General features: G+C 25.2%; 2 protein-coding genes across 4 annotated transcripts in view; both read left to right on the top strand.

Annotated features, from left to right (window-relative positions):
- LOC114121906 (uncharacterized) overlaps window positions 1-10,391 on the top strand; it is a 106,804-nt gene extending 96,413 nt beyond the window's left edge. For 2 of the 3 annotated variants that reach the window (XM_050199103.1, XM_050199102.1), the window contains 10 exons: window positions 1,174-1,218; window positions 1,344-1,400; window positions 3,933-3,977; window positions 4,346-4,405; window positions 5,586-5,630; window positions 5,993-6,040; window positions 6,621-6,665; window positions 7,196-7,252; window positions 7,405-7,449; window positions 10,306-10,391. In XM_050199103.1, the coding sequence (XP_050055060.1) occupies window positions 1,174-1,218; window positions 1,344-1,400; window positions 3,933-3,977; window positions 4,346-4,405; window positions 5,586-5,630; window positions 5,993-6,040; window positions 6,621-6,665; window positions 7,196-7,252; window positions 7,405-7,449; window positions 10,306-10,376 (518 nt within the window). In that variant the 3' untranslated portion in view covers window positions 10,377-10,391. The remainder of the gene's footprint in view (window positions 1-1,173; window positions 1,219-1,343; window positions 1,401-3,932; window positions 3,978-4,345; window positions 4,406-5,585; window positions 5,631-5,992; window positions 6,041-6,620; window positions 6,666-7,195; window positions 7,253-7,404; window positions 7,450-10,305) is intronic. The other variant, XM_050199104.1, reaches the window with a different exon arrangement.
- A 1,181-nt stretch (window positions 10,392-11,572) lies between these two features.
- Window positions 11,573-13,436, top strand: part of LOC114126694 (uncharacterized) — an 86,580-nt gene continuing 84,716 nt past the window's right edge. Inside the window, exons 1-2 of the mRNA XM_027990695.2 lie at window positions 11,573-11,633; window positions 12,871-12,924. Coding sequence (XP_027846496.2) covers window positions 11,579-11,633; window positions 12,871-12,924 — 109 coding nt within the window. The 5' untranslated portion in view covers window positions 11,573-11,578. The remainder of the gene's footprint in view (window positions 11,634-12,870; window positions 12,925-13,436) is intronic.

The following is a 13,436-nucleotide window of genomic DNA, read 5'->3' as shown; positions in this document are numbered from 1 at the left end:
ATCTCTCCGATCGCCACTTTCAAGTGCGTGTCGGTGATGAATTTTCTTCCATAGCCAATATATCAGCTGGTGTTCCGCAAGGTGGTATCCTCTCCCCTACCCTTTACAATATTTTTGACTCAGACAAACCAACAATACCTAATACATTAACTGCCGATTACGCAGATGATAAGGCAATCTTATCTATACACTCTGATCCCGTCGAAGCTTCTCAAAATCTCCAATCTCACCTTAATCTCACGGAAAAGTGGTACACTGACTGGAGAGTTAAAATAAAACAAACCAAATCGGTCCATGCGACGTTCACCCTTAAACTCACCCCTTGCCCTGATGTCTTTATATATAACACTCTAATTCCCAGTGCTTCGAATGCTAAATATCTTGGTTTGACCCTTGATAAACGGCTGACCTGGGCCCAGCATATTAAAACCAAAAAAATTAATCTTAATTTACGCCTACGCCTATTAAAAAACCTCATCAGTAATAATAAATATACTCACATCAATACCAAATTACTTATTTATAAATCACTACTAAAGCCTGTTTGGACATATGGTTTACAGCTTTGGGGAAACGCAAAAAAAACTAACATTAATAAAATCCAAACATTTCAAAACATCGCACTTCGCAAATTATTAAATGCCCCTGCTTATGTCTCTAATTACACTATACATACAGACCTTAAAATGCCTTTAGTTTCAGAAGAAGCTAAAGCATATTATAAACGTTTCCATCGCCGCACTTTAACTCATCCCAATCCTCTTGTTAGAAACCTTGCCAATCCTACAATCCCTGGCAATCCTTCGAGACGGTTAAAACGAAAATGGTGTCGTGATCTTTTGTCACCTAATCTTAATATTAATAAAAAAAAAAAAAAAAAAAAAAACTTTAAATATATAAATTAAAAAATTAAATACCAAATGAAAGTGTTACTAATGGGTGGCTGCTTTCCCCAAAAATGTCACGTATTATGTATAAATATTATTAAGAATATGATGTATTTTTTATTTTAATAATTTGTATATAACTAATCTGTTTCACATCTACATATTGTGCCAAAGTGGTATAGATTGTAGATTACATTTAAAAAATAAAAAAAAAAAAAAAAAGTTGTATAGTATTTTGTTTGCGTTCAATGGATACAATATTGAAATTAAATGTATTTAATTATAGTTTTAAAGACGTTAGATCCTTATGACTACAAGGATATGAAAGATGGTATGTAATTTTATAGTTATCAGTGTTATCACTTATTATACCTATTAGCAAATTTATTTAAAACTACAATTGTTAACGTAATGTTCATGTTAAGTTTTCATAATTATAACTATTTTTTTCTCCAGTTTGTCCAAAATATTATCACACATTAACAGAATATAACACAATAATGGAAAATCTTTGTAAGTCATCTTTTCAATACTTAACACATTCACAATTTTACATTTTAATATATAGTTCCGTAGTCCGTTACAGCATGGTTAAAATAATATTACATTTGTATGAAATGGTTTATTATAATAAAATATATATATATATATATATATTTATTTATTTATATTTTTATAACTATTATTATAAAACCATATTTAATAATAATTTGCCCACCCCTAAAACAGCTCTAATCATTTAATCGATATTATTCAAAATTCAAATGATATTCTATACATTTTGTCACATAATGCTCGCGGAAGTACATAGTTTTGGGGGAAAAGAGAATCCACCAATACATGATTTGACGGAAAAGTGATTCGTCGGAAAATAGAAAAATATATTTTTGGCAAATACGGGTAATTCCCATTTTAATAAGAGTTCAACTGTACTTAGTATAAATAAATGTCTCGTCAAATTCAACATCGAAATCGTTTCATGTTATTCCGATTGTGGAAATTGATATTGATTTCTCATTGATACTCTTTACCAGGGATCGAGAAAATTTTATTTAGTTACGAATAATGGTTACGTAACATCTATTTACTATTATCTCAAATACTACAATGAAATTATAAATGAACCATTCGACAATCATCCGTGTTAAATTTAAATCTGGAAAATTACATTTATTAAACTATTTTATCATCCTATTAGTGTTGTTTGAAAAAAGTCATTATATCATTATTTAATTGTGACACAATTAAAACAAAAATTTGACTTGTATATTATTTTAAATATTTATCTTGATAGGATTATATGAAAAATCGTACATTGATTTCTCAAATAAATTACTTTTTAATTCGTAGGGGAAGGCGGAACAGAACCGTACTACTAATTTCTAAGCACTATAGAACTTACAAAATTTTAAGATTTTGAAATTTGATTGCGTAATTAAATTAAAAATATTGTTAGCTTCAATAATATTTAAGTGTTTTTAAAAAAAAATTAACATCAACTAAAAAAAAAATCAAAATTTTGAAAGTACTTAAAAATCGTATGATAGTTTTATATCTAATATAGTAAAAATATAATCGCTGATACACAATATACCTATTAAAAAATGTTCATTAACACACATTTTTTATAAAATAATTATGACTTCCATTAACCTATTACATACATGTATCATAGGCGTTAAGCGGTGAGGGAGGATATAAAGTAGAGATTTATTTTAGGTACTGTTATAGTGATTTTCATGTTTCACTGATACTTAGTTTTGATAAATATTTCTAATGTTGACTCATTATCATTATAGACAACTTGCATAATAGCATACGTTTTTGCCCCAACAATTTTGCAACACAGTAATGACTTTAAATTAACAGTAATTAAGTAACAAGTAAAAACAATATTACTCCAAATTATACTATTAAATAATCTGTACTTACTTTTTCGTAATTTAAAATGATTTTTGTTCAAATCAAACAAGATTAAGTATGAAAAATTTTAATTATGATAATATGTGAAGAAAAAAATATGATTATGCATATTTTATGATAATAGGAATTTGAGAGGGAATTTATTAGAATTTAAGTAAATTTTTGATCATGGTTAAATAAACATCAATATTTTTTTTCCTTGACTCAATGTTCTGAAAACCTTATTACTTATACGATTTTGTTTCTCGTACAGAACTATCCCGCTTTCCCTTATTTAATTGTTAAAATGTTGACATTTTAATCACAACCTTGAAACACAATGAGTAATTATAATTACCGCATACATATATACATATATATTACAGTGTTGTATATGGGTGAGTATGTGTGTAGGCAAGTATGTACTATGTAGTGTGTATGTATGTATGTATGTACTGTGTACTATGTATATATTATATATATTATATAGTATGTACTGGAGGCTTACATATAAACGCGCAAATGTACTGACTCAGGGTAAAAGAGTGTGTGACCATTTCAGTTCCCACGATCGGCTACATGACCGAAATGGCTGGGTCAGCACATACCGAAGGCCCCGGACGGACCGTTGCGACGAGCCGGTCGGTGGTCGGGAGTCAGTCGAGAAAAGTCTAGAGTGAGTGAACGACACGAGCGTGACTCCATAGAGCATCCTTTAGGTTTTATAACAGAGCGTCATATAGTTTTAATCAGAGCATCTCGTAAATCGTAATAATATATCAGTGTTAATATATTCATTCTACAGTGTTTTATTCAATAAACCGTTAATTATATACTTAGTAAATTCTTGTGTTATTTCATTTGACGCCAATATATACCATTTGAACACCATACGACCGCGACGGTGGACTACACTTCGACAGCGTTGAGCGTATTATAATTATGTGTACATAAATAATAATTTATATACCTCGCCTCAGTCCCCATGTTAATACTCGTATATAACATGTATTTTCTAAATAATAATTGACTTGAAACTGTTACTTTATTTATTTATCTTTACCAAAATATTTAAAACATTTAATATTATTATTTTAAATATTTTTTTACAAGAGCTTTAAAATCCTTATTTTTTATATTTAGATCTACAACAATTTGAAATGGACATGTTTATAATGATTAAGGAAGGTAAATTTATATTTTAAAATTATGTGTTTAAATTATTAATAATTAGTTATAAATAAACCTAGCCATTCTAATCAATAAAATATATAATATAATGGATAAAAATATTATAATAAAACAAAAAATGTACATTTCATAAATGCTAATTATAGTAAGAAAACTTTTAAATTTAAATAGTATAATATTTCTTAGAATATTATGCAGTTTTATTTAAAACAAATAAAATAGTATATTAAAAAAATTACTATGATCTTTCCAGCATTTTATGTTTTATCATTTAAAAAAAAAAAGTTCCTAGGCAAACTATTTATTCAAATTACTGTTGATGTCTAATTAAATACAACGATTCAATAATGTTTTTATTTTTATAGGCTTTCCACATTTGCTTGACAATGATTATGGAAAATACAAATCAAGAGTAGACAATTCCAGTAAGTTGCTAAAAAAATAAAGAGTATACACACTGCATACCACAGGCTTCTATAGGTACTAACTATAGATAAAATAATCCTATATCATCAGTGAAGATCGTGTAGCAGCTTCCTCCATTTTGTTGGTTGGCAAAATATTACATTTATTATACAAAATGTATAAGGAATCTATCTATATATATAAAAAAAGTGTACATTTTGAATAAATTTTATAACTCAAAATCCCCCAAACCGTTTTCGGTAAAGATTTCAGGGCATATTAAGACTGATATATAGATGGTTTAGATGGAAGTTTGTACGATATGCGATAAGTGGTTGTTTTCTGAGTTATGGCCTTTTTAGTGTACAAAATTTTTTTCGGTAACCATGGTAACAATTTTAACAAAAAAAAAATGAAAAGTTCTGATTATTATTATTATTATTATTTATTTTCCCCGTTTTTGTAACATTTTTCACTGATGATTCGCTTCTATTGGTCAGTGGTCACAGGAGAAGGTTCTTATGTAATACAATTTTAGAAAAATCCACCAGAAAAGCACGGAATCTGAATGTAAAAAAACAACAACAATGACGTCACTGTCCAGCAAGAAATGAAAATAAACTATATTTTTGTTTATTATAAGGTCGCTATTGGTTAAAATTGAATATAATAGTTGTAGACCTGTTGTTATATTTTGTCAAAACCATAACCACGAGATGGCATATTATTGTATTTTATCCATCGTATTAAAAAAAAAATTGATATAACTTTGAAACTTAACGGTTAGAAATTATAAACTTATGTACACATCTCGCGGAGTTCGCAATTCACCACGAATGGATTGCCTACCTGATAAAATACTACTGGAATAATCATAAGAGATTCTCATGGGCAACGGCCAAGCAGAATAACTATAATATTATTACTCGACTACAACACTTGCAATTTACACGATACATTCGTACAAGTTATATTTTATTTTAAAATATATATACCTATACGGGAAATCCTTTTTGTTATTTATATAATTTATAATAGTAATAATAATATAAGGTATGTGATAAAGTAAACTTAATAAAATATAATGAATAAAAAAAAAAGACTAGCAAAAATTTAAACGAAAAGCGTTATTTAAAATATTAATATTCAAATTTTGTTGTAAATATCTGTTTTATTTATTTAAATTTTGTATTATTTTAGGTTTATCGTTTTTGAATGAAGAGGAATTTATACGATTGAAATCCTGTAAGTTCTAAACGATTTTATAACAATAATATTTAATCAAATTCATAATTAATTGATCAAACATATAATGACGTACTAAACAATATAATAATATACTTTACCATACCTAGTTAAGATATGAAATATACTTATTATAAAATCCATTAAAAAAATAAAGGAGTAGTGTATTATATTTTTTATTTTCTGTATACCTATACATTAGTATCAACTTAATAATATTATGTTGTTATAGATCTAAATTTACCTTCGTTTTGTCTTAAATAAAATCTATGTTTTCTTTAACAACTTACTGTATAGTTTTAAATGTAGATACTGATAATATTATATTCAGCGTAAATAATTATTTATATTTTTTTTTGCAGTTATTCCTAAACGATTTGAAAGCTTAAACGCTTTTGAAATCAGAATCTGTGAGTTCTTTGAATATTATCATTAAAAAAAAAAAAAAAAAAATACTATTATTATTATTTGTATTTATAGAATATATTTTTAATGTCAATATAATACACAACTAGTTAAGGAAGTAATTGCTTACTTCCGGAAAATAATAGTACTCTAAAAATGTAATTTTCATGAATAGCAGTAAAATAGAAAAAAGTAATAATCCAATACGTTAACGGAATGGGATGTTCAAATACGTTAAAAACCAAAACAGTATGATAATAATAATTATAATGATAATTATCATTCTGTTTATTACTTATAATATCAATTTTTAAAGTGATTTTTAATTTATTTCTATTCCATTATCTCTATATTGACTTTATAGGTAACTATTTTTACGGCAAAATCACATTTATCTCACATAAAATTTATTTTTCAAAAATCAATAAAATATAATATGTTCATCAATACACAAAAGTTAATTTATGTATAATAGCATTTCACTGTTTTAAAATGTTAATATAGATAATATATTTTGATAATATTTAATCTATAAATAAATATGAGTAATAAATACGACGTTACATTTAGATATTTTGATTTTAGCAATAAATATATATACCGCTGATGATATTGAAAATTTCAAAAGTAGTAAGTGAATGATTAACAATACTTTTAAGTTTTTACATTATACCTATAAACTAATTTAAATAACTCATATTACCTAAATTAATTTTGTTTTTGCGTTTTAATATATAATACTTGATACGTCATATTTTATTGTTATTTCATTAGTTGAAATATATTATCGTATATTTAATCAATAGTAATTTGTAAACTTATGCGTTCTAACATGAAACTATTTGTAAATTGTTACGTCATAATCTTCTCAAATATAAAAAAAATTTAATATCAAATTTTTATTTTGTTTGATAAAAATGTTTGTATTATCTACCTATAATACACAAAATAACAAAATAAGTAAATATGAGACAAGTTGGTGGTGCAAATGGCGTGTTGGAAATTAATGGGAAACCCATTAATTAACAGCTCTTTTCATAGATGTTATCAATATGATGGTCTATGGATATTATGTAATTTATAACTGTTGTACAGTTTTATTATTATTATTAATAAACGGATAATAATTAAAATAATGAAAAAATTAAAATTATTTTCAGTTTATCCAAAAGTTTGTAGTACACTTGACGAATTTACAATAACTATGAAAAATATGGGTAAGTATTGCTGGTAATAACCATAATATTTTATCCAAATAAATATACAAATACCTCCTACGTAGGTATCTTTAATAATTTTTCAAATGTTCTTAATTTGTATTATATCATCGTAATCTATTTTAACCAAATTGTTTATAATATAAATTTAGGAATAGTATCATTGATTAAAGAAACATATGAATTTTATAATAATCGTAAGTAAATTTTAAAATAATCATTACTAATAAGTGATTTTAAAAATTATGTTACATGTAAAAATAACAATATGATAAAAAAACTAAAAAATATATAATTAAATTCGTCACGGAGTTAGTGCACAAAAAAATATGATTTAGAGTCTAAATCCATAAAAAATTATGGTTTTTCATGCTTTTCTTCAGTCGAAGTATCAATCATCCATTTAATCATAAATAAAAAAACAGAATTAAAAAATATAGTAGACGAACATTTATTAACACTTTCTCGAAATTTAAAGAGTTAATTTCCATCACTTCTAACGACTGAAATTTATTGGATACTTTCATTATATTATGGTCCGCGTGGAGAAGAAAATATTAAAAAAAGCAAACTTATCTTCTACCAAAAAAAAAACATTTACTAGAAATATCATCAGATACCGCGTTAAAATCTAAATTTTATATCGATGGAATACATAAGCGCCAAAATTAGATAAGAAAAAATAAAGTCGTATCGTACAAAAGCGCCAAAATCGTATCGTACGAAAGCGCCAGAATCCTTGTGTACCACGGTTAATAGATGATAAATAACAGATATTAAATTTAGAACTATATCGTTCAAAAACTTCTAACGTTTAATCTTAATCGACAAATGTCGACAAATAGATTATATATATGATTACAATAGATTGTCACATAGACAGTGTATGAGCAGTTTTGTGTTATTAGTTTACAGTAGCGCAACTAGCACTAAATCTTAGGGGAAGCTATTCTTGTTTATAGCCCCACCTCAAAACTAAACCAAAGGTGAAATATTTTTTTTTGGTGGGGCTACGAGTAATTTTGGGGGCTTAGTCCCCAAAGCCCCCCTCCCTAGTTGCACCTATGTTAGTTTATAACATATTGTTAGTAAATACTTCGTAAGCATTCGGGTAAGCATCATTCGTTAAAATGGATTTTACAAAAACTATTACGAATAAAGGTGTTGTGTGTAATTTAATATAAAGAGCAAAAATATAGATTTTTACAAGAAATGGCCAGTGGTAATATGTCATTGAGGTGTACCAAAAAAAAGTGTTCTGCTAGAATACGGATGGATAAACCTATGACAGAAATTGTTAAAAAAAAAATAGGATTAAAAAATCAACCAATTCATTAAATTATTATTATTGACATTTTTTTTTCATAAAATCACAACCTATTTATTAAATTTATATTTATTTGGATGCATATTGTATATCTTAATTTATTATTGACAATTTTTTTAACACAATATAATTATTTAAAAGAACAATTTTTAAATATCTACTTATACAAAATTTTAATTTTGGCGCAAATTATTTGTAATTTTTGCACCTTTGGCGCCTATTTCACATGTTAGGTATACAATATTATATTGGCGCTTATGTCCTACACATTTTGGCGCAAATGATAGGTCATTGTTGTGCCTTTGGCGCTTCTGTCATATAGCCTTTTATATATCTGAAAATGATCCATTTTGGATCTCTTTATAAAACAAATACCCAGGAGTGAGCAAAAAAGCCTTGCAAATTTTGTATCCTCTTACAACATCATATAATATGTGAATCAGCATGTTTGACATTAGAAGTAACAAAAATAAAAATAAAAAGTCAACGCTTAAAGATATTGAAAGTGAATTAGGTACGCGTAAGTTTGTCAACAATTTGCCCACAAATCGAAGACCTATGTTCAGATCACCAATCACAAGTATCGCACTAATTTCCTTAATAAACTAACCCTGTTTTTATAATAATAATTTTTTAATAAGTACCTGTTTTAAATTATTTGTATTTTAATTAAGTAAATTTAAAATTTTTGTTTTTTTTTTTTTTTTTTAATAAAATGCTAACATGTATCTAATTGTATTATTTTACATAAATTTGTAATTTTTATTTTTTCAAAAATCTATAAATTGTTTTAAGTATGTCACCATTTTTATGAATCTAAATTAGGGTGTCGTCGTACAAAAAAGGTTGAGAATCACTGATTTAGACCAAACATACACTTTGTCCAATTTTAACCTTTATCTTACATTATCTTATCTTCAAAATTTTATATTAGAATGTAAAATTGTATGCATTTTTAACACTTACTGATAAATAATTAAATAAAATCAAAAAGTTACATAATTGATCTTAAGTATATTTTTTATTGACTTTAGATTGGTTAACGTACGTCACACATACATTCATATAGCTCAAGTGGCCTTAGAAAACCGCATATAATAATGAACTTCTTAAAAACAGTTATTATCAGTACTGAATTAAATATGTAGTTTTCATAGTTTGAAACAAAGTTATGATGTGAACTAGTATGTTACATATATATATATCCCCAATGGTTGTTACTTCCTTGATTTCTATTTTATCAAAATTCGGGTATGAAAAAAAATCAGGAAAATAAATAAAATCATTGTCACAATATTCTTTTATCCGATCTACCTCGTAATTCACCGACTTTTAAATATAATTTATTATTGTAAGTTGTTTAACTATCTATAGTTATCGAGTTGTACCTACGACATACGTATAATGAATATTTGTAAAAATGTGTTAAACTTGAATAAATGAATTAATAACCATAAAGAAAAATTAATAATAATAGTATACTAAATACCTATTACCTGTAGTATATGTATTATACACAGTAAAAATAAGTTATTATACAATGTTAAAAAAAAAAAAAAAAAATTTTGATATTTTTTCAATCATTTTATTTCTTAATTCTAATAAATCATACTTCCCAAAAATTATCCTACCTCTGATAACAACGATAAATAATAGTAATTCACTATACATTGACTGTTGACAGAAGAAACAATTAATATTCACTGCAGTTTTTAAATTATTTCAGAATTTCCTGAACGCGATGAAACTAAATATGATGATTACCATAAGAGAGTAACTGGTAAGCAATATACATAAAAATATATCAATACAAATAATATGAATTAACTGTTTTAAATAATTATGACGTTATTATATTGTGTTACATTATTTTCTTTTAGGTTTACAAGGTTAGTTTATAAAAACGTGTATTATTATATTATATATTATACCTATGCAATGAAACGACAATATGTTATGATAACAATTAGAAACCTGTTAAAAACAACAGGAAACTAAAAATTAATGTACCTATAGGCAATAGGTACATTAATTTTGGAGGCGATTTTTTTAAACAATGAATTCAGTGTTACTAGCTACAATTTTATTCAAACTTGATTCTCAATCAACTTCCTTCATCTGATTGCAATCCTTAAAACACTCGTACTGAATTGTACGCTATGTTAAACGCGTTAGTCGAAATTGACTCGCGACCAACACTCGTATAGGTATACATTTATAATAATTAAACTAATTCAATTTAAGTGGTGTTTCGGCTATATGACTTTCCCCTCAAGTTTATTTTTATTACTATCCACGCCGCATTGCCCTTTCATAAATTAATTTACTTATTAGTTAATATGCATTTGTACTTAATTAGATTATAATAATATATTCACTAGGTCTAAAGGACTTTGAATTATTCTTCAAAATTATCTAGATGGAGACAAGAGGCAACGGTTCCAATAACTATTCAAAAATACTTAAATTTTTAAATTATATTAAATAATATATCAAAATAAAATTCATAAATGAGTTGGTTATACCTTAAATAAATACAATCCTTTTTTGTTATAGAATAATAATCACTACCTATTTTTTAAATTTATTATCTTTACTAATACAGCACAATGAGTACCTAGCTTATACACAAGACTATTGTTATGACAGATTACAAATTACATAATGGAAAGGCTCACAGTTCAGATACCTATAAATTTATTTTAATTGATTATAAAATTCTGATCGCAGCACCTGTAGTTCTGTTTTAGTTTTTAGGAATGTGTTTGAGAATTAAACAAAAATTTGGATAAAAGCGTTTATGAAATTAAAATAATAGTTACTTATGAATAATAAATAATTAGTTAAGTTATGCGTATTCCGCATAGGTATTCATTAATTTTTTTTCTGAATTATTGTATTTTATGTTTTTTTTTTAAATTCCTTTCGAATTTATAAATGTTAAATTGTTGGCTTTGTTGCCGGCTGGTTAAATCAAATAGTATTAACTGTATTATTTAATGCTATTTTCAGTATCGGTTATGTCACAAGAGGAGTTCAATTTATTGCGTTCAAGTAATTTGTTTAACATTAAAATATTTATCATTTCAATAAAATAATTTTGTAAACAATAAATTCAAATCATATAACATTCCTAAACATAATATCAAAAATCTATTTAAATCTATAGGTATGTTGAACATGAACATAATTTAACAAAAATATGTATTAATATAATATATATATTTAATTTATACTCGTAAAATATCATATTTATATTTTACATTATATTAAACTCTTAATCTGGTTACATAATATGAATTTATTAATCCATGAATTGTGTTAGTACAATATATTTTTAATAATTTATAAGGATAGTGTGTGGATACAGTTAAAAATAAACACAGTTAACTGTAGTAATTCAGAAATATACATTCAGGAAAATATTGACATTGTTCACTTATGAAATAACATCATTGTGTGTGGCAAGCTTATTATTAATACGTATTAATTTTTGTTATTTTTGAATTCCAAGATTTTAGCTATGTATTTTATATTATTTATCTGGGTAATAGTGAGGAAATCGGGAAAATTCAATAAAAATATTTTACTCTTTTGAAAAACCACGGTGAAAAAATAATTCTTCTCTCTTTTTAATTTCATATCATTTTTACCTCTACACGAATAATTTTAGTACTCAATATTGAAATGTATCCGAGATTCGGACTATTTTAAAAAATAAAGGTTGACGAATGCTCTAATCCAGGGGTTCTCAATCCATGGTGGGCGAAAGGCTCGTACGTAGTATGCAAAGACATTTTAACCTAAAGCTTTAACTAAAAATTAAGATTTTTTTTTTACTTTCATAAATATCAAACAATAAAAAATTTTAAGAAATTGATAATTAATTTTATTAATTGTAAACATAAAATACGTTAAAAAAAACTCCTAATTTAGTTTTAGAATTGAGATGGTACTCGTATTGATTTTAAAAGTGTCTGATGGTACTCAATAATAAAAAGGTTGGGAACCCCTGTAAGTCTAATCAAATGCACAATAGAATAATTATGTTCTTTATATATTTTTAATTTAGTCAGTCTATAACCTCCGTTGTCATTTCCACGGCATTTTATTTTGTTTACATAAGATTTGAATTTTTTAAAGTTATTCCCAAATTCACTTTTACCACTATAGTTCTATATTTTAGAGTATAGAAATTTTTATTTAATTTTTGTTTTTTTTTTTTTTTTAGAAATAATATATATAGTTTACACAAATATATGTTGATTCGAACTTGATATTTTTATTTTAGGATTTCCAAAGCCACATGAAAGATATTCCAATTATATTAAGAATTTGGATTCATGTATGTTATCAAATAAAATCAATTTAGCTGTTTTATTATAAAATTAACACAAGTTACTAAAAATTCAGTTAAAGCCTTATAGCTATTTTATAACATGTTTTTGCACACATTCCTTAGTCCCAATAACATGAATATTCAATCAACATTTTTACTGTATATTTTATTGTTTATAAATAAGTAAAATAAAATAATAAAATAAATAATTATAATTAATTAAGCATTTAAATTATGTGAAAAAATAAAATATATTTATTTTGTAACATTATATAACTAAAATATATTAAAAACAATTATATAAATAGTTTATGACTAAGGGTTTTATAAGGTTATTGATTAGAATCATTGGTAATATAATAACTATTTTGGTTTATATATTTTGAAACTTTTATTGTTTAATGTTTATAATCACTTAACAGAGCAAAAAATAATTATTAAAATGATTTTGACAACCATATAATTATATTATAATTTAAATAGCATTCCTAAATCATAAAATAAAACACAATTTTATA

Source organism: Aphis gossypii, chromosome 2 (genome assembly GCF_020184175.1).
Source record: "Aphis gossypii isolate Hap1 chromosome 2, ASM2018417v2, whole genome shotgun sequence".
NCBI classification, from domain to species: domain Eukaryota; kingdom Metazoa; phylum Arthropoda; class Insecta; order Hemiptera; family Aphididae; genus Aphis; species Aphis gossypii.
The sequence above is the reverse complement of the archived record's forward strand: the minus strand, read 5'-3'. Positions and strand labels throughout refer to the sequence as shown.